The sequence below is a fragment of the Anas platyrhynchos genome, chromosome 8 (assembly GCF_047663525.1).
Source record: "Anas platyrhynchos isolate ZD024472 breed Pekin duck chromosome 8, IASCAAS_PekinDuck_T2T, whole genome shotgun sequence".
NCBI lineage: Eukaryota > Metazoa > Chordata > Aves > Anseriformes > Anatidae > Anas > Anas platyrhynchos.
In genome coordinates, this window is record NC_092594.1 from 8,877,316 (window position 1) to 8,895,560 (window position 18,245).

At 39.9% G+C, this 18,245-nt stretch overlaps 1 protein-coding gene across 3 annotated transcripts in view; it reads left to right on the forward strand.

Annotated features, from left to right (window-relative positions):
* The window catches only part of ABCD3 (ATP binding cassette subfamily D member 3), a 210,119-nt gene that overhangs the window by 179,979 nt on the left and 11,895 nt on the right, over positions 1 to 18,245 (forward strand). Inside the window, exons 2-8 of one of the 3 annotated variants that reach the window (XM_072041841.1) lie at positions 227 to 392; positions 11,608 to 11,644; positions 13,961 to 14,059; positions 14,865 to 14,953; positions 16,158 to 16,227; positions 16,933 to 17,030; positions 17,689 to 17,812. In XM_072041841.1, coding sequence (XP_071897942.1) covers positions 274 to 392; positions 11,608 to 11,644; positions 13,961 to 14,059; positions 14,865 to 14,953; positions 16,158 to 16,227; positions 16,933 to 17,030; positions 17,689 to 17,812 — 636 coding nt within the window. In that variant the 5' untranslated portion in view covers positions 227 to 273. Of the gene's footprint in view, positions 1 to 126; positions 393 to 7,705; positions 7,867 to 11,607; positions 11,645 to 13,960; positions 14,060 to 14,864; positions 14,954 to 16,157; positions 16,228 to 16,932; positions 17,031 to 17,688; positions 17,813 to 18,245 lie in introns of those variants that run through there. The other 2 variants (XM_027462345.3, XM_005018721.5) reach the window with 2 other exon arrangements.

The window sequence follows — 18,245 nt, forward strand, 5'->3', positions numbered from 1 at the left end:
AGCTTCATTTGGGCGCGGCCGGGACCCCGGGAGGCCCCTGAGGAGGCCCGGCCCCGGCGGCGGGGCGAGGCGGGGCGGGGCGGCGGCCGGGGAGCCTCCCCCTCGCCTTTCCCCCGCTGCCCGCGGCCCGGCGCTGCGGCGGGGCCCGAGGCCGGAGCCGCCTGGAGTCGCCCCCATTGCACAACCCGCCCGCGGCCCGCCCCTCGTCCCGGCATTCCCAGCGCCCGCTCGGCTCGGCTCGGCTCGGCGGGGCTCCGCGCCTGCACTCGCGCCATGGCCGCCTACAGCAAGTACCTCACCGTGCGCCATTCCGCCATCGCCGGCGCCACCACGGCCGCCGCCTGCGCGCTGCTCTGCCTGCTCAACAAGCGGCGGGCGGCCGCGCAGCACGGGTGAGCGGGGCGGGGAGGGAGGAGAGGGGAGGGGGCGGCCCCGGGGGGACGGGGACGGAGCCAGAGCCGGGGACGGAGCCGGGGTCGGCCTCGGCCTGGAGGCCCGAGCGGGCAGGCGGTGGGGCTGAGCTGTCGCTGAGGCGCGGCCGTGTGGCGGTGGGGCAGGCTGACAGCCCGCACCCGCAGCCTGTAGCCGCTTCTCGTAGCGCCGAGGGAGTCGCACAGGGGCTGTGTGCTCCTGCCAGCCCTGCTCAGGCACCACAGCGTGCCCGAGGATGTGCTCCCGGCTCCATCCTTTGGTGGTTTCGGTGTGTGTGGGGATGTAGCTCGCTGATCGCGTGCAGAAGGCCTGCTGTGTGACAGGGGTACAGTTAGATGCTGTGTGGCTGCTATAACCTAATCCCGGTGCTAAGTCTTGATGGTGAAATGGGCTTGCCCAACAGACTTAAGTAATAACATACCTGCAGTTAAGCAACAGTCTAGTGTTATTTTACCTAACTCCTTTCATATACACGATATCTTTAGAGCTTTGTGAAGTTAGGTAACTTTGTCATATAACATACATGAGTGATTGGTAGCATAGCCCTTTACAGAATTTACTACATTTTGTCACTTCCATGAGAATAGAAGTGAGGTCCCAGGCAGAGCTACACTTTTATCAAATTCATAGGGAAGGATGGTGTTTCTCAAGTATCTCTACTGATGTTAGTGAAATAACACTGTAAAAAGGTGAAAAGCTATATATATAGAAGGGCTTGAAAGTGGTGAGCTAGGAGTATTATTGGTACTATACTGGAAGATTTTCACGCTTAATGTATGGTAATGATGTTTGTAAGAAAGACAAGGTCAAACAGGTATTCTGGGAGAATCTACTTCAGATTCTTCAGATGAGGAGTGTGCTTTTAAAGAGAACCTCCTGACTGTCCACACTTACCTTGCTCTCCCTTTGTTGAGGAGCACACACTAGATTACAGTCAGCTTGGAGCACATCTTCAAATGTAGATGGAGGCCCAGTGTAGTTTGGAAGTACATTTAGTATATTCCAAGTGCTAGTATTGAGTTGGTAGAATAGACTAGAACTTGTCCAAAGTCATCTCCCTACCTCTGAAATCTGTAATGTGGGTTATGTCCACCTTTAGTCTCATTAGTTCATGTATTGTTCATTTCCTAATGCTTTGTTGCTAATGTAAGTTATAGTATACTTTTGGAAAGGACTCTCATTGTACCTTCTAGATTGTGCCAAATCTTTTTATGTTCCAGCACACTTGTGCTGGTGTATGATACTGACATAAAATAATAAGCAGTAAACCTTCATGCAAGGTTTACTTGGGTTGTCCCCATGACGTGTTTTTGTTGCAGGTCTCCTGATGTTGATCTGCAGGATTTGACAGGAGCAGTGCCGCTATTAGTTTGAGGGTGGTGTGTATGCTGAAACTTGAGCATTAGCCTTACACTGAAGATTGTATTTAGAACGCATTCCTACTGGATGGATTATCTAATTTTGCTAGGTAGAGTGTTAAAATCTGAGGTGTTCATATGTATTGGCCATATCAAGCACTGCTCCAGGATTAGTGACAGCTGGAAAGTGGAGAAGATTGATAAATTACATTCAGCAGTTGAATGGAGTTGAGATGTTCTGACCTGATCTGTCCTGTTTCTTTCTGTATTTCAGTCATCCAGATACTTCATCCTTTATCTTTACGGCTGTAATCTTCCTCTTAAGAGGAAGCTATTCTTTTTCCTCAAATCTAGTAGAAAATGTAGTTGCTAAAATAAGTACCATGTGTATCAACTAGATTGTTCCACCTGTGTGTATGTGTTGTTTTGTGCTTTTGAATCCTTCCACAGCGTAGTTCTTAGTGCTGCTACTGTCTTGTGCCTGGAGATTCCATGCTCTACATCCACCATTCAGCTCTTTCAAAAAGAGCTCTGCTGCTGCATGAATGTTGTTTTTGAAGATGTTTTTTTTGCCATTGGTTGTCATTCTTTTCTTCGTGTTTCCTTGTGTGGCAAATCTTGCCAGGAGCCTTACAGAATGCTACCTATCAAGACTAGGCGGTAAGTAAGCTACCTTGCCTACACCACTCGCCTAGACAAAAGCATCCACTTATTACCATTGCCTCGTCCTCGTTTAGTCTCATTAGTTCATGTATCATTCATTTCCTAATGCTTTGTTGCTAACTTAAATTATACCATGCTTTTGGGAAGGACTGTCATTGTGCCAAATCCTTATGTATTCCAGCATACTTGTGCTGGTACGTGGTATTGGCATATAATAGTAAGTGGTAAACCATCAGGCAGTAATGATAAAAAAAAAAAAATCTCCAGGGCCTAGTGTGCCCTCTAATTTGTGTTATATTTTTTCTCAGAGTCTTTGAGAGGGAGAGAAGTTAAGAGAGTATGGCTGGCCTAAATTTATTTACTTCTTCAAAAGGGGAAGGATTTTGTCTGGCAATTTGCATAGCCTGGATAAGAACTGTATTGTAGCTGCAGCGTGAGGTTGGCTCAGAAAAGTGTGAGAGTAGTAGCAACCTATGGGATAGTTCAGTTTTATGTGTGTGAATTCCTTCGTTCACCTTAGTATGTAATGCCAGAAAATGTTGTCTTATTTAGGGTGAGATGAACTTCAGCTTCTTGAATTCAGAAAGGTGAAGTTGTGACTGTGAGCCTCTTAAAGGCAAAGCTAAATGTTGCAGACCAGTGTTTTGCTGTTCACTTTCAAGTGAATCATGTAAGCGTTCTAGGTACAACTGTAAACTGTACCTGCAAAACTTCTTTGTTCCTAGTGTAGCTTAAATATATATACCTTAAGTATGTATAAATACTTAAATTCAGAATGAGATACGCTATTATGTCATGCTTTCCCAGAATAACTTCTTTTTTCATGTCTGCTGGCATGCTGACAATAGTTCAGTATCACTGCTGACCAACATTAAGAAGTAATATAAATATAGAATGCAAATGAAAAAAAACCACACACCATATTTTAGCAAATCAAATATCTGTTAAATCTGTAACATAACAAGAACAGACTTAACTTATGCAGACTTTGTTTTGTGTGTTAATTGTGATATGGAATAGTCAACTGTAGAAATTAGAGTAGAGAAAGAGACAACTTCCACCTACATTTCTGCTGTCAGACAATAGGGGCAAGGTCCAGTACAACTCATATCAAGTAGTAATGTATGAATAATTAAGCCGTATGTTATGCTAACCTACCTTAGTAGGTCAAAGATCACTTAATTAGTGTTAGTTAGATTAGCCACAGCTGTTCTTCTGTAGTACATATTACATTGCTCATCAGTTTTGCAGGACTGAGAGGTGGCATCCTCTCAGTCCTGCAAAGTAGTAGTTTACAATATTTACAGTATTTATTGTAGTTTACAATATATTTTAACCACAACTTTCTAAAATCCTTCAAAATGGCATGATGTAGAACTGTTTGCTTGTAGTGAATAAGTTGCTAGTATTCCACGTTACTTCTTCAAGTCAAGTGTAGAAATAAATTACATCCGCGCTGTTTCTCCATTTGAGTTGCTGTCCTCAAAAAGTCTGGCTCCTTGGAAAGGCTTTCATATCCTGGGAGAGAGGAAGTTATGTGTAAATGCAATTATCGCTTTGGTTGTAGTATTTGCAGTCTTCTTAGAGTTATAAGAAGTTCTCTTTTGAGAAACTTATTCTGGGTATATAATGCAGGAATAGGGAAAACTAATTGTGACATTAGTCAATCCTGATCTTTCTGCAAGCACAAGTGGCTGCAGCACTCATCTGTATCTGACAATTGAAAAAATCTTGCTTCTGTTTAGGGGAAATTACTTGTAAAATCAGTTTTAAAGACTAGTGGTACTATTTTTTTCACTACTGAGTATCAAAGAAAGATTTAAAGAGTAAAAGAACAAAGGAAAACCAGTGGAAGTCAGATCAGGTCTGTACTTTGTCCTCTGTAAGATTAAAAAAAAAAAAAAGTTTAACGCCCAAGACCTTGCTACTGAGCAAGGTCTGAGAAGATTGGGTTTTGGAATGTGTTTTTAAGTAATAGAAGTACTGAAATAAGACAGAATGAAGTTAATATATTATCTTTCATCCCCTATGAGCTTTGTCATGAATGCTAGACATTCTTGCCTAGAACAAGAAGCAGAATATTTGCCTAAGATTTGATTGCTTCAAAAATAAAATTGTAGTGGGTGTTACGTAAAAAGCTGGGCATTGTCCGTGAGTCCCCCCAGAAAGAATTGTTCCTGATCTCTGTGTAGTTTAAAATACAGTACTTATAAAAATGGAGCATGTACTTAGATTAAGTATTTAACACTTAGAGGTTTCTGCTGGAAGAGGGACTGAAAGGAGTATTAGGAGGTAGTTAAGGTAAAGAGTTTGGAACTGTAAGATTAGCAAATGAGAATATAGGAGGAATTTATAGTAAACGGCAAGGTGCCAAAATAAAACATCTTAAAAATCTGTTCCTAGACACACTGGCCTTCCCTATCACCTAATATGTCCATCACAATCCAAGGTGATGCCAGAGTATGGATATTTAGTTTTCTGTAAATTCAACTTCTGAAATCCAGGTGTTTTCTGTCCCTCCTGTGTGGGGAAACAAATGCAGAAGGGAAGAAGAACGTTTGCTTGGGTCTGCCTAAAGCAGTGGGAGAGGCTCATTTGTGTTGAGAGGAATAAGCAGAGCTGCTGAGGCAGCGTGCATCAGACAGGGCTGTACACAGGTCATCTCAGGAGGTGCGTTGCCCATGTGCACACCTCTCGTTGGGCTTCCCGGCCTTGGGCCACTGGCAGTGGAAGCAGGCGTGCTGCTGGTGTCACCCGTGGGGCTGCCTCTCAGGTGCTCGGTACAAGCACAGCCAGAAGTGACAAGAACTTGTACAGATGCTTGGAAATGTAATTACAGAAGTTAAAACCTAACAAGTGGCAGTAGTAACTTAAAGTAAGTCACGCTTTTTTTTTAATTTTGTGTTTGTATGTGTGAGTTACTCTCTTTTGTTAGCGTGCCTTGTTTCTTTGGATTTGGAGAGCCTGGCTTGAGTGCTTAGCACAAAGGGGCCTGTTCGGTTTGGAGTCCCCAGGGCTGTTTGACAAAAAGGGGGAGGTTATGTTACAGCAGATGAATACACCGCTTACTTGCATGTAGAAGCTGTGAAGAGAATCTGTGCTTTTTTGTGAAAGGGTTTAAGAAGGTGTCAAGAAAAACTGCAGCTACATGAAGGTAGGCTTATCCAGAATGGGAACGGGACTGGTCAGTCCACTACTTTATACGTGTGCACAAAACTAGACGTAAAAAATAAAACACCACGCATGCTGAAACATAGAGATAGATGCTTTTCCTGGTAATCCTAAAATCTAATCTTGTAGGGAAAAAAACAACTGCCTGGGGGCTCAGGAAACCTGTGTTTACCTGGAGGCCGAGGAGACAGGAGAAACCAGATGACTCGGGTCTACTCCTAGCATTCAAACTGCCTTTGTTTGGAGCCTGGGTAGTTAATTAGTGGTTTCTCTTTTACTAAATTGCATAAAATGACTGCTCTCTATGCCAAATCTAGTGTAAGAGTGTGTAATAGTGTGAAGCAGATTTCTTCTTCACTTTGCAGGAAGTAGGAAATGAATTACAAGTCTTTTTCCACTGTTGTACATGAGCGAGAGCTACAGCCAAAGCACGAGCTTATGGAAAAACTGATAGCTTTTGCCTTGTTCCTTCATGTTACTCTGTTATTGAGATACAGGCTTCTACTGAAACTGACATTTTCCTCTAGAACAGTGCTGCTTGTCTGCCCTCTAAAATCTGTATAGAAACTTCCCGTGCAGCGAGGAGAGTCAGCGCTGGGCTTGCAGTTACATAGCTGTCTGTGACCTTCTCAGGCCTCATCCTGCTTGCCTGAATGCATTCTCTCACATTATTTTTGGTTATGCTGCAACCTAGAGCCAAGAAAATTTTCTCTTGGTTTCTGTGTGTGCTCATGGTGTCCTGTGTAAGTGGGCGTGCTTTCAGAGTGTGCCCGTGCTTCTGAGCAAGGTCGATGCCCTTGACCCAAGGTAACTGTGCTGTTGCTGCCTCTCGCGCCGTGTGCAGCGTGAAGCTGTCTGCCAGGGACTGTGCCGGGAGGTGCGTGCTCCGCGGTTCTCAACACGTGTTACTCCTTCACGCTGTAACAGTGCATGCAGTCTTCAGTTGTTTGAGTTCTGTTCAGCCTTTACAACGTCAGAGTGGTATTCCAACTAAGAAATGGACTGAAAACTGCACCTAGAATCATGCATGGTCTGCAAAAGACAAACACAAGAGCTGCTTAGGGGTAACAGCAGTCTGAAAAGCTCCATTCACCCCTGTAACAGACACTCTTCTTCGTCCTGCATTGAGCAGAAGCTTGGTAGCTGACTCCGCAGAAGGCAGGTAGCATGACTTGAACTTTGTGCTTTTTTCCCCAGTTACACACAGCATACCACTTCCAAACCCAAACTTCCTTTTCACCCATCGTTAAACTGGAAGACTTGCTTATCTCATCTGCAGTACCACGTGGTTGTGCCTAGCTCGGTGTACATTGCTTCCGCAGAACTTAAATGAACTTTATTCTAGAAACAGATGGGTAATCCTAGAAGCTGTAATTCTTTAACTTGCCTGTTTGCTAATAAATGCCACAGAGCTATTAGTACTCCTGAGACCTTTCAGTAACTAGATAGTGTCTGGAAGACTTTTCCCAGTGCTTCTCAAATCACTTTCTTCTGCAGTAGTGTTGAGAGTGATCCTTTTTAAGTAACAACCATTGCAGCCTGTTTCTTTAGGAAGAATAGTTTTACTGATAAGGAAATACAGAGGCAAGCACAAAACCAAGTGACCAACACTGACTTGCAAGTTGAAATTGCACAGTATTATCATCTTCAGGTTTTGTGCTTTGCTGCTTCCCTTAAAGTAGGATCAGGTGCCAAATGCCTGCACACAGTCCTGAAACCATATCAGTTTCTATAAAATACCTTGCATTTTTTTTACCTCATCATGTTTCTTGATGCTGGGGAAAGGTGTTTTGTTGTTATTACCTGCTATTTATTAGGTAAGTACTTAACTATGTACTTATTTTAGTGAGTTGCTATTTATTCAGTAACCACGCGTGTATAAATGACAAGTTTGGCATAGCTGTTAGCCGGGTACTGCTGATAGCTTCCTTGGCTTGCCATCTGTACGTTTGTTGTAAAAGCTCTGTGCAGTTAAATAACAGATCGCAGACTACATAGGGGATGTTCCTTTCCCTGAAATTTCGTTGTGTGATACATGTCTCATTGTACCTCTGGCCTTCTCTTTTTTTTTTTTTTTAAAGATGTAGAAACATAGAATGAATTGCAGAATAATTCGGAGTAGAAGAGACCTCAGTGTGTCACTTAATCCAAGTGTGTACTCAAAGCAAGATCTACATGGGAAGTTTGTCTGCTTGTCATCCACTTGCTACTTAGTGAAGCCAGTTATTTCATTACTGTGCTGGTAGGCCTTTTTTTTTCTTAACTCTCAGCAGTACCCTTAGTTTCAGTTCATGTGAAACTCTTCCAGGTGGGAAAGTGGAAGAGCAAGCAGCCATTGGAGATGAGTTTTATTAAGGAATAATTCTGCTACAGAAGTCTTTATTCCTCTTGTATGCTGACAGAAAAAAAGCTAGGCTTTACTTTTCTACGGGGTTTGTTATTTTGGAGGAATAAATTAGTAGGGCATTTTAATATACAAACTTTTGTGTAGTCTTGACTAATGTTACTGTATTAATTTGTGTTTGAATCATGCTTTCAAAATATTCTATCTGTAAACTGCCACGATTCAATTTAAAATCACATTGTTCTTAAGCTGCAAAGTTAGGCATACATAAGTTCAAAAACTTAATAATTTACTTTGCTGGATGTCATTACTTTATGGCATATGCCATAGTGTTTTGGCTTTATTTTTGTTGCTGTAGGTGCTCTTAAGTATTTATTCTTGTACCCTTATTCTGTCACTTTTTTTTTTTTGTCAACTAAAACAACTTGAGAACTTGTGTTCTCCTGCTCTCTGTAATTTAACTGTTGAATTCTGCTTTATAAAATCTAATGTCCCAGGGGAACTGTTCTCTGGAGTTTTTTTTATAAAGCGTGTAGTGGGTCTTTCTGTTGTAGGGGGAAGGTGGAAAATGAATGGTGACAGGTCGCTGCACGGTTTAGACCTCAAGGTAAAGAGGAACTGAAGTGTGTTCCTTACGGGACATCTGTCGTGTCACTGCTGAATCCAGCATTACTTCCATCCATGCTGTCTGGAAGTTGCTTTTCCTTGGTATTTCTCATTACACAGCCAGTCAGCCTCAGGATGTATGCTCTCAGGAAGGTTTCATGTCAGTATCATGTGGTGGAGTGAGAGCAGCTATGCTGCAGCTTGGAAACAGAGCTCTTCTGCAGTTCGATACTACTCCTACAATTCAGGCAGCTACTAGTTGAATAATTATAGGGTAAACTGTACTAACCCGAGCTGTACCCATATCTGGTATCCTACCACATCACTAAGCATCAGCAGCACTTGGGCTTTGAGGCCCACCTCTGACAGGTCCATTAGTTCAAATGAAAAGCACCATTTAACTCAGACTGGAGGGTGGCGTGTGTGGATAGGGTTATCTCCCAGATGAACCTGGCAGTAAAAAGCAGCATAATGTTTCTGTTCCAATCAGCCCTTACTACTCAGACATGACTCCTGCCCTGGAGAAGTCACTTGCAGCAGAGGATTTGGACGGCACGTAGCAGTTACCCTTCTTCAGCGCTAAGGTTTGTGATGCTCCAGCACCAAGTCAGTGAGAGGGCTGGAGTAATACAGCTGCATCGATTCAAATGACAGAGCTCTCTGCTGCAACAAGATATTCTTGTTGCATTCTTGCTGACTAATTTGGTCTTTAAATTCAATGGGAATGGAACCACAATTCTCTCACACAAACTTGTACAATAGTATAATGGGGTCTGGAGTAGCGCCAGTTCTCAGTCTCACTGAAGAAGCGAGACTTTGGGAAGAAAAGTTCTGCAGTTTATTCCATGCAGAGCTATGGCAGAGTCTTGTTTGTTGAAAGCCAAGTAGTTTTACTCTGTAAAGTAACAATGGACTAATTTTGTTAATATTGAGAACAACTTTATGGAGCTGCGTAGCCAGTTACTTCTACATCTAGACAATCCACAGATCAGACATAAGATTGTTTTCTTTCTTGTTGAAGTATTAGTCTTGTTTTGAGCTTACACGATCTTTTAAAAAGGAAAAGCATTGTTAAAGCTCTATTTTCATCAGGTTTTCAATTTACAAATACTTAGCATTTACAAATATAAAGTTTAAGATAAAAATTAATTAAATGTAAGTTCACAAATAAAAGATCACTATTTCTGGACAATTCTTTTCCTTTAATGAACAGTCAGTTTCAGATGAGTTCAGTCACTTCAGCTACTGAATTTTTCTCTACAGCTACTATAGGAAAAAGTGTTTCAATAAATACATCAAAGGTTTTCATCTGCCACAACAGTTCTGGGCCCCATGTTCCTGATATTACTGTTTTGATGTATTCACTCCTGATCTTTTTAAAGGTGCAATAGTTGTATATTGAATGTTGTGACTTCAAACATTGGCTAGCCCTGAAGCAATGAAGGTGGGATTTATGTGTTACTGCAAGTCATGAATCATCCAGAAAAATACCCGCTTAGTTTGATCCTAAGAGTACTAAGAGTAACTCCATAGAGTACTACTTCTCTCCTTGTCCCAAACCAGATGTGATTGGACTCCTAATCGGATCCATACTTAGGGCATTTTTAAAAATAGGTTATTGTTCTGTACCTTGAAAAATTAACAGATGTGTTGAGGAGGAAAGAAGTTTCTAGTACCAGCAGTCATCTCTCCTGTCTGCCATCTACTGTCTGTCTTGTTCTTTGCTCTGTGTTTTGCACAAGTAGTCTTACAAGATTTTTATCTTCTCCTCTCAGGCGTATGTCTCACCATTACCTTTAATTAAGTTCTTGTTAAACTGGCATCTCTTCCTTCTCACTTTCCTGGTCTCTTCTTTTCTCATGTTCTGCTGCCTTGCCTCTTCCTTCCTTGTAATTAAGTTACTTTTCTTCGTTGGTCAACAGCGTTCAGGTCTGTAGTCTAATCATGGCAAATTAAACTAGCCATAGTTTCATCCTAGGTACTTTGGTCATGGTGCTTTGAAGTACCAGTGCGAGGTGCTGGTGCTGGCAGAGGCGTGGGGTAACGGGTCACAGGGCAGCCTGCAGTTGTTTCGATGTTGCAGGCACAAGTACAGTGCCTTACTTGGTTTCTGCTGCCCTCTCACTTCCTAGGTGCTGTCTTGCAACTGTATGAATATTGCAGTTTTGAGGTCAGCCTAATGATAATGTTTTATATGATATGGTAGCTTACAACATAATATGGGTAGCTCTCACTTTTAAACTCCATAATGCATAAACTCTCCCTGTGGCTTCATGTGCTTATTGGATACTTGAATGGTCAGAAAGGAAGGCGAACTGGAACTGTATTACACACCAGCCTGCGTTGTTATAAAAGGGGAAAAAGAATACCATTGTATTTTTGGATGATTGTTCAGTACGAGTTGATAAATGTTTTTCCTCTAATTTCTCTAGAAGATGCAGGGAAAGAAAAAAGGGCAGAAAGAAAACCAGCTCCCCTTCTATTGCGCGTCTTTACGGAACCTTGGTTTCACAGGATCTAAATTTTTCCCCCCCCTGCAGCACAGGCTTATGAAAAAATAATCTTCACATGTAATAAAATGAGTTATTTGAAAGTAAAGTACCATGCAAAACAAATCTGGTTAGCTTGTGTAGATGGTGTGAAACATTGAAGTTGGATTGCTGAATCTGCATTCATGTAATTTCATTTGTAGTCACTGGAACCTCATAGCCATATGAACAAAGTGTGTTACAGGCATAAAAACACTGGGCATTCAGGCTACAAAAGACAAGGTGAAGCCAAACTTGGAGATGAAAGAGGTAGGTTTCCTGCATGAAACCAAGTGGCAGAAGGGGTAGCGTTTCATGGAAACAGTATAGAAGTAGTATGTAAGTTTGACACAAAGGGTAGTTGTACTGTGAAGACACTGTGCTGCTTTGAAATAAATAGATCGGGATATAATTGCAAGCTTTTGTTTTTGTCTCCTGCATGTAGAGATCAAGACTATGAACTTTGTGCTAATAAAAAGTAAAATACTTTATTTTTCTTCTACAGTAAAAGAAGTGGAAAACAATCACAGCAGAACAATGAGGTAACTATTCCTTCATGTGATGTTATTGTAGTAATTTTAAATGCTATTGTTTTTTTTGACTTTCAGTCCCAACAGTTTTTATTTTGGACACTATGATGAGTATGATGCAAATGTGGCTTGCATGATACCTTCAGACTTGCATTGGTGAAACAAGTAGAGGAATGAGATTTATGCAAATTTCAGCCATATGTGATTAGAGCTTGATGTGTACCATGTGCTTTTTCATCTCTTCATGCTTTATGAATGTTTAAGGACTAGTTTTGTAAGTTTGTCTACATGCTTAGCAACAAATAGCTGCCTGTAGATTTGGTAGCATCTGTAATTGCTTTCTATTTAACACGGGGGAAAAAAAAAGTATGCAACGTGATGTAGTCTGACCATTTCTAAAAAGTAATTCTCATAGGAGGTTTGGCATTTTCCTGGTTTGTGTGTGCTCATTTATTTTCAAAGGGGTGTATCCCTTTTAGTCAAGTTTTTTTTTTTCCACGTTAAAATACAACAGTTAACCCAAAGGGCAGAGCCCATGATTAGAAGTATAGGGTCCTGACATGGTATGAATTGATAACTGTTCCAAATACTTCAGTCTTTGCTGAAAACTGGAGAAGAGGCTTGCACTGGATATTTACCCACATGCATGCAAGTATCATCATGTTAGCTTCTAGCCAGACCTTTACTGCAGTATCTGCCATAAAGAATTGATTCACAGACCAATAGCTATTTTACAAATTTTAATTATCTGTCTGTTATTCTTAACCATCTTGGATGTAATTGTACTCGATGAGGTATTAAGAGTGTAAGGAAATACCTGTGGGAAAGAAAATACTGGAATTAATTTGAGTTCAACGCCAAGGTAGAAACAGGGAAGACATGATTAAAGAGGAAGGAGAATAAATTCAGCTCAAACATCAGGTACATTTAGCCAGGTATCCCTAGAAACGTTGCACATCAGATACCATGTTTGTCTTTTCTGTTCCAAATAAAGCAGTGATTTTGTAGTGGGATACTTCATACACCCTAGACAGCAGTCTTTGTTCATTGGACTGGCTTGAATTTGTACATAAAAATTCTTAAAATATTTTTATCACTTACCGTAAAGCATCCTATCGGAACAGAAGTTTTATCTGTAGTTTCTATCCATACATGTTTGTTTGAAAGGGACAGAGCTCTGGCTGTCATCTTCCTATGGAAAACAGGCTTAGGCTTATTCCCAGAGCATTCAGAGTAAATTGGTGTTTGCTGGGGCTCACAGCTTGCAGTTGTTGCTCATCATGTTGCATCTGAGAACGGCAAATAAAAAGATCAGCCTGGACCCTCTGTGTAAGCTTCTGGGGTTTAATAATACTTGGGAATTGGAGGGGAGTGCGAAAAGAGAAAAGATGAGTGCTTGATAGCATTGTCCAAATTGACTAATGGTGAAACAGAAACTTTTTCTTTCTACTTTCCTTGTCTTTACTATGCTTCTCTAGGTTTTTCTTTCAGATTCCCTGTTACAGTGTTACTATGGATACTGATAATTTCTGTTTCACACACATCTTGGGTAGCAAAGACAGCAGTATTAAATTAATAAGACAGGTCTTGTTTTAAGTACACACATATGCCCTTTTGGTCTGTTTTCAGGACTGAATCCTTATGTCACGACTGTAGAAGAAAAAGAAAGAAAAGATCTGGACCATTACTTTATTAAAATACTCAGCTGGGACAGGAGATAGGGCTATATGATTAAAAAAAAAGTACCTGACACATGAAAAAGAGGTACTTAAGTGTGGGAGGGGGTGGTTTAAGTCTAGTAGATTTATTTCTCAAAAGCAGTGCAGTGCACTCCCAGAGAAGTAAAGGAATAACAAATGCTTGGTCCACTTGAAGCATGTTACTGCTATATAGTCAAGGATTTAAAACTGTTGATGGTCTAGAGAAAAGATGGAATACATCTTTAAAAATACTGGCAGATGATGTATTCCAGAGACAAGCAAATTTAAGAGACAGCAAATCGCATTGTAACCTATAATTGGATGTTTTAATGCTGTGGCCTGCATTGTTTGTGTATTACTTTTAATGTAAAATTGAAATATAATTTAGCATCATGGCAGCTACATGTATTTCCTATTGCAATTTGTTCTGATGGCTTAGTTCTTAGCATTTCTGGTAGCTGTCAAGGCATACAATCCTAATTCCTAAGTTTCATTTAATTTGTGTCTTAAATCGGCAGGAAAACTTGCAAATGCTGCAGAAAGAAAGTAGCTGTAAATAATGAGGATAGGGAAAGTATTACATAATTTAAACTTACTTTACTTGTTTTACTTGTTCTATGTGGGACAGAAAGAGGGAAAGAAGGAGCGAGCAATGGTGGACAGAGTGTTTATTGCAAGAATATGTCGAATTCTGAAAATAATGGTCCCTAGACCACTTTGTAAAGAGGTAAGCATTGCCTACAGTTAATGAGTAGTTTTGGAGTCACGTTTTCTCTTACAATTGCACTAGATTTTAAGTGAAAACATGTATCTTGCTTGGATAGGACCAAGCTGTAATACATATTTTAAAATAGCGACATAACACATACATAAAAAAATCTACATTCATGTTTGGTTGTTAGATAACTAAAAAGTTGCATGTTAGATCATTAAAGTTGCAAAAAATTGCAAGGTAAGCCATTGGCTGTCAGCGAGTAACTACTGCCTGTGGCATATGTTTTAAAAGAGCATCCAGGTTTTGCTTGATTCAGTGCAAGGTAGTTCACTTCTCCCTGTAAGTGCTTCACATCTCTAAATAGTGTGCTGTTCATCCATAACTTTGCTTTTGTAACTTACGTGTAGGCCATCTTACCATGAAGTCAAATTGTCCCTGCAAAGAAAGTCTGTTAACAGCATTTCAGGAAAGCTATGCAAACTAGAATTTAGCACGATAAGATTGTTTGCCTCAGCATCTTAGTCCTGGTTTCCAGATCACTTAAGTTTGCTTTTTAAAAAAAAATAAAAAAAAATTGCAACCTGGATGAAAAGGGAGAGCTCTGACAGCTCACATACAAAAAGGAAGCACAAAGGAAGTGGAAGCAGGGATGGACTACTGAGAAAGAGCGTAGAGATATTAGGCATGCCAGGTTGGGGTTTGGAAAGCTAAAGTTCATGAGGAATTAGAACTAGCAAAGAGGTTTGATGGACAGCTAAGAAAAAATGTGGTGACTCTTATCCACTGTTTAACTGTTAAGTTTCTATTTTTGTACTAGACAGGTTATTTGCTGCTTATTGCTGTGATGCTGGTAGTCCGCACGTATTGTGATATTTGGATGATTCAGAATGGAACAGTCATTGAAAGGTATCTATAAACTTCTTTAAAATATTCCTTCTGATGTGTGACAGGGAGTGTAGACTGGTTCAGACATCTTATTCCTTTCTTACTGCTTTAATAAGCAGTTGGAAACACGTATAGTGATGATTTTAAGGGGAGAGAATTCTACTTTGGAAAAGGAAAAATAAATAATTCTTGAAAGTGCCTAATAGCAGAATAATTGATTTTATTTTTTAAGCCAAATTTGCCTCTTAGTAAATGATTTTTCAGTCTTTTCGTCACTTTGTGTACACTGACTAGAAGAGGGCACTTTGGAATAGTGGTATAGTAAATTTCCAGTGAGGTCAATATACAGGTCATTATAGATCTGAAACAGAATTTTGGGCTTTTTGAACTACATAGTTTTAAAGTTCAAAATGACATTGTTTTACAGGAGAGACTTGTAGAGTTTTGTAGAATGGATATTGATTCTCTTCTGTGATGCTCTTCTGTGTGCCTGTCCCTGCCTTCTTCCCTCTACCATTTTGCTTCTTACTTTTTTGTTTTTGCTTTTTTAGAAGAAAAAATATCTCTAAATTTATTTTTTTCAAGTGTTAGTGTTTTAATTTTAGCTTGAAAATTCACAAGAAAATGAACATGCAGTTGCATTTCTTTGGGAATGCTTTGCAGATAAGGCTAAAAAAAAATCTTTTTTTTTTTTTTAATTAGTCACAGGTAGTTGTTGTTTAGCTGTGTATATCTCCTGTCCACTTAAAGGGAGTTGACAACTGGTTATTATGCAGCAATTGGTACGCTCTGTTTTCTGTTCTCAGTTTTGCTCCTTATTACCCTATTTTCCTTTTTTTTGCCTTTTTCTTCTCTTGCGTATTTTTACTGGGTTTTTGTCATCCTTCTTCAATTTCATACATTTATTAAACTTGCAAAAAATGAGTGCTACTGCAGCACCCCAGCCTGACCAGGTCAAAGAAGGAAAGGAACTGGTGGTATTCTGTGACCTGGTATTGCTGAGCCCTTAATGGGAGCCGTTACTGCAGGAACAGAAGGCCAATAGTTGCTTACAGTGGGTCAGTTATCACTTAACTTACAGAAGTTTGTCATACTTGATCCTCCTAGATGTCTTCACCATGTTTTTTTTTCCTCTGCTATGTGGTCCACTGAGAATTTGTTCACCTAAGAAGTACTAGTTTATTGTTTCTTTTGTAAATAATGCTTACCTTATGGTTGTTTGCAGTGCTATCATTGGTCGCAGCAGAAAAGATTTCAAGAAATACTTGTTCAACTTCATTGCCGCAATGCCTGCTGTAAGTGTTTTTTCTTGTCATTCTTTTAGGAGAAAATATTTTAAATGTTAAGGACAAGGCCTAAAATGAGTGTCTCAGAATCCATGGGAAATTGTTGTTTTACATGAAGATCTGTATTAAACAGATTGCTGAAACATCATCCAATCCACAGAATGCTATTATGCAGAAAAAGTTATGTCAGAAAAATTATGTCAGAAAATGCAATGTAGTTCTAGGGTGCTTTTGATACCATTGAAGGTGATTTCTTTAGTCTTCAAGTTTTAAATTTCTTACAGCTTTTTCTATTTTTTTTCCTCACTATCTTTCCTTCAGCATGTCGACATCTGACCCCTGCCACATAAAAGTAATTGTTACTACTAAATAGATAAAATCTATTGTAAAGCAGGTACATTAAAATTAATTGACTGTTTTACAGTCGTGATTGTTAAATGATCAAGATATGTTTATTATATCTTTATCCAAGCTAAAGATATGTTAACTGAATGTTGGTTTATATTAGATTTTTTGATGTGGTGAATCCCACTGAGAACTGGAGTTGTCAAAAATGTAGGTACAAATCAGTGGTCCTGCAGACACTGTATGGTTGGTGTTAACAGTATTGTTGACTCTAAGGGGACAATTTACCTGCTGTTTGCATAATCTATGCTGCAAACTGAGCTAAATTAGGCAGGAAGATTTAAATACTGAAATACTATCTCTTTGTAGATTTCCTTAGTGAATAACTTCTTGAAATATGGTCTAAATGAATTGAAACTCTGCTTCCGAGTAAGACTCACCAGATACCTCTATGAGGAATATCTAAAGTAAGTAGCACCTTGTTCTTAAACCATGAGATATTAACTAAATTGATCAGAATCAAAACAAATCATTTTAAGCCTATAGTAAGAAAGTAGCATGGTGCTTAGCAGCTGTATTGTTTAGAAGAGGCTTTTGATCACTGTTAAGGATAAGTGGTTTGTCTAGGTTTTATATGGCACGAGGTACAAACACAGCAGAGTCTGCATTTTGTCAATGGGACACAAAAAGTACACACCATACTGCTCCTATTAGTAGGTGAAAGTAACCAAGAGACTTTGGGAGTTTATTTAGCGGTAATAATCCCGCAAACTGGATTGGATGCATGAACTGCGTGTAGTAGTTTATGTTCTTCAGCACTGAGTTTAGGTTGTCAGGTATGCTGATGAAGGGTTCATGAAGATTTTTCTAACTTTAAATGCAACGCCAGTGCATACAGCAGTCTGGAGCTGAGCTTTGACCAAGACAACAACTGGGAGCCTAAACAGTTCTGTAGGATTTAATGTGGATCTCTTCACGCAGAAGCATGAGCGATGTTGACTCCATACAGTCATTAAATGTCTGCACTGCTTTCCCCCTTATTGTGTAAGAGGTTTCCAAATATTTGAGGCCCCAAGGTACTGATTTTTTCCCCCTACCTCTTAACTAACCATTGTTTTGTTTCAGAGCTTATACATACTACAAAATGGGAAATCTGGACAACAGAATAGCTAATCCAGATCAACTCCTTACACAGGATGTGGAAAAATTCTGTAACAGTGTCGTGGACCTGTACTCAAACCTTAGTAAGGTAAGTCTTTTCAGAGAGAACTTTGAGTAATAGGTGTGGATGCTTGGAACCTTATTTGCCTGGGGTATAGTGCTGAAAAAAGGACTGTTTAAAGTAATATATTGTAATTTTTCTTTCTCTCCGCAGTTTCTGTGATCTCTGCTAAAGCGCTATTGTTGACCGTAATAATTTTTCATAAATTTTCTTTTAAGGAACTTAATGCATTCTTTTGCAGTTAAACAGGGATGAGTATACTTTCTCAGCTAGATAGATTTCTGAAGAAAAACAATTGCTCCTTTTTCATTAAGTGCAAATACTATTTTGGCCAGGGAGGTATGGCTGAAAAAGCACTTCCCAGTGTTTCACATGGAAACCTTTGTTTTTCTGAGATAACAAAATAAAAAAAAAATAATCTAAAAATTTCAGCAGTATTGTTTCATGCTTCGTTGTTTGT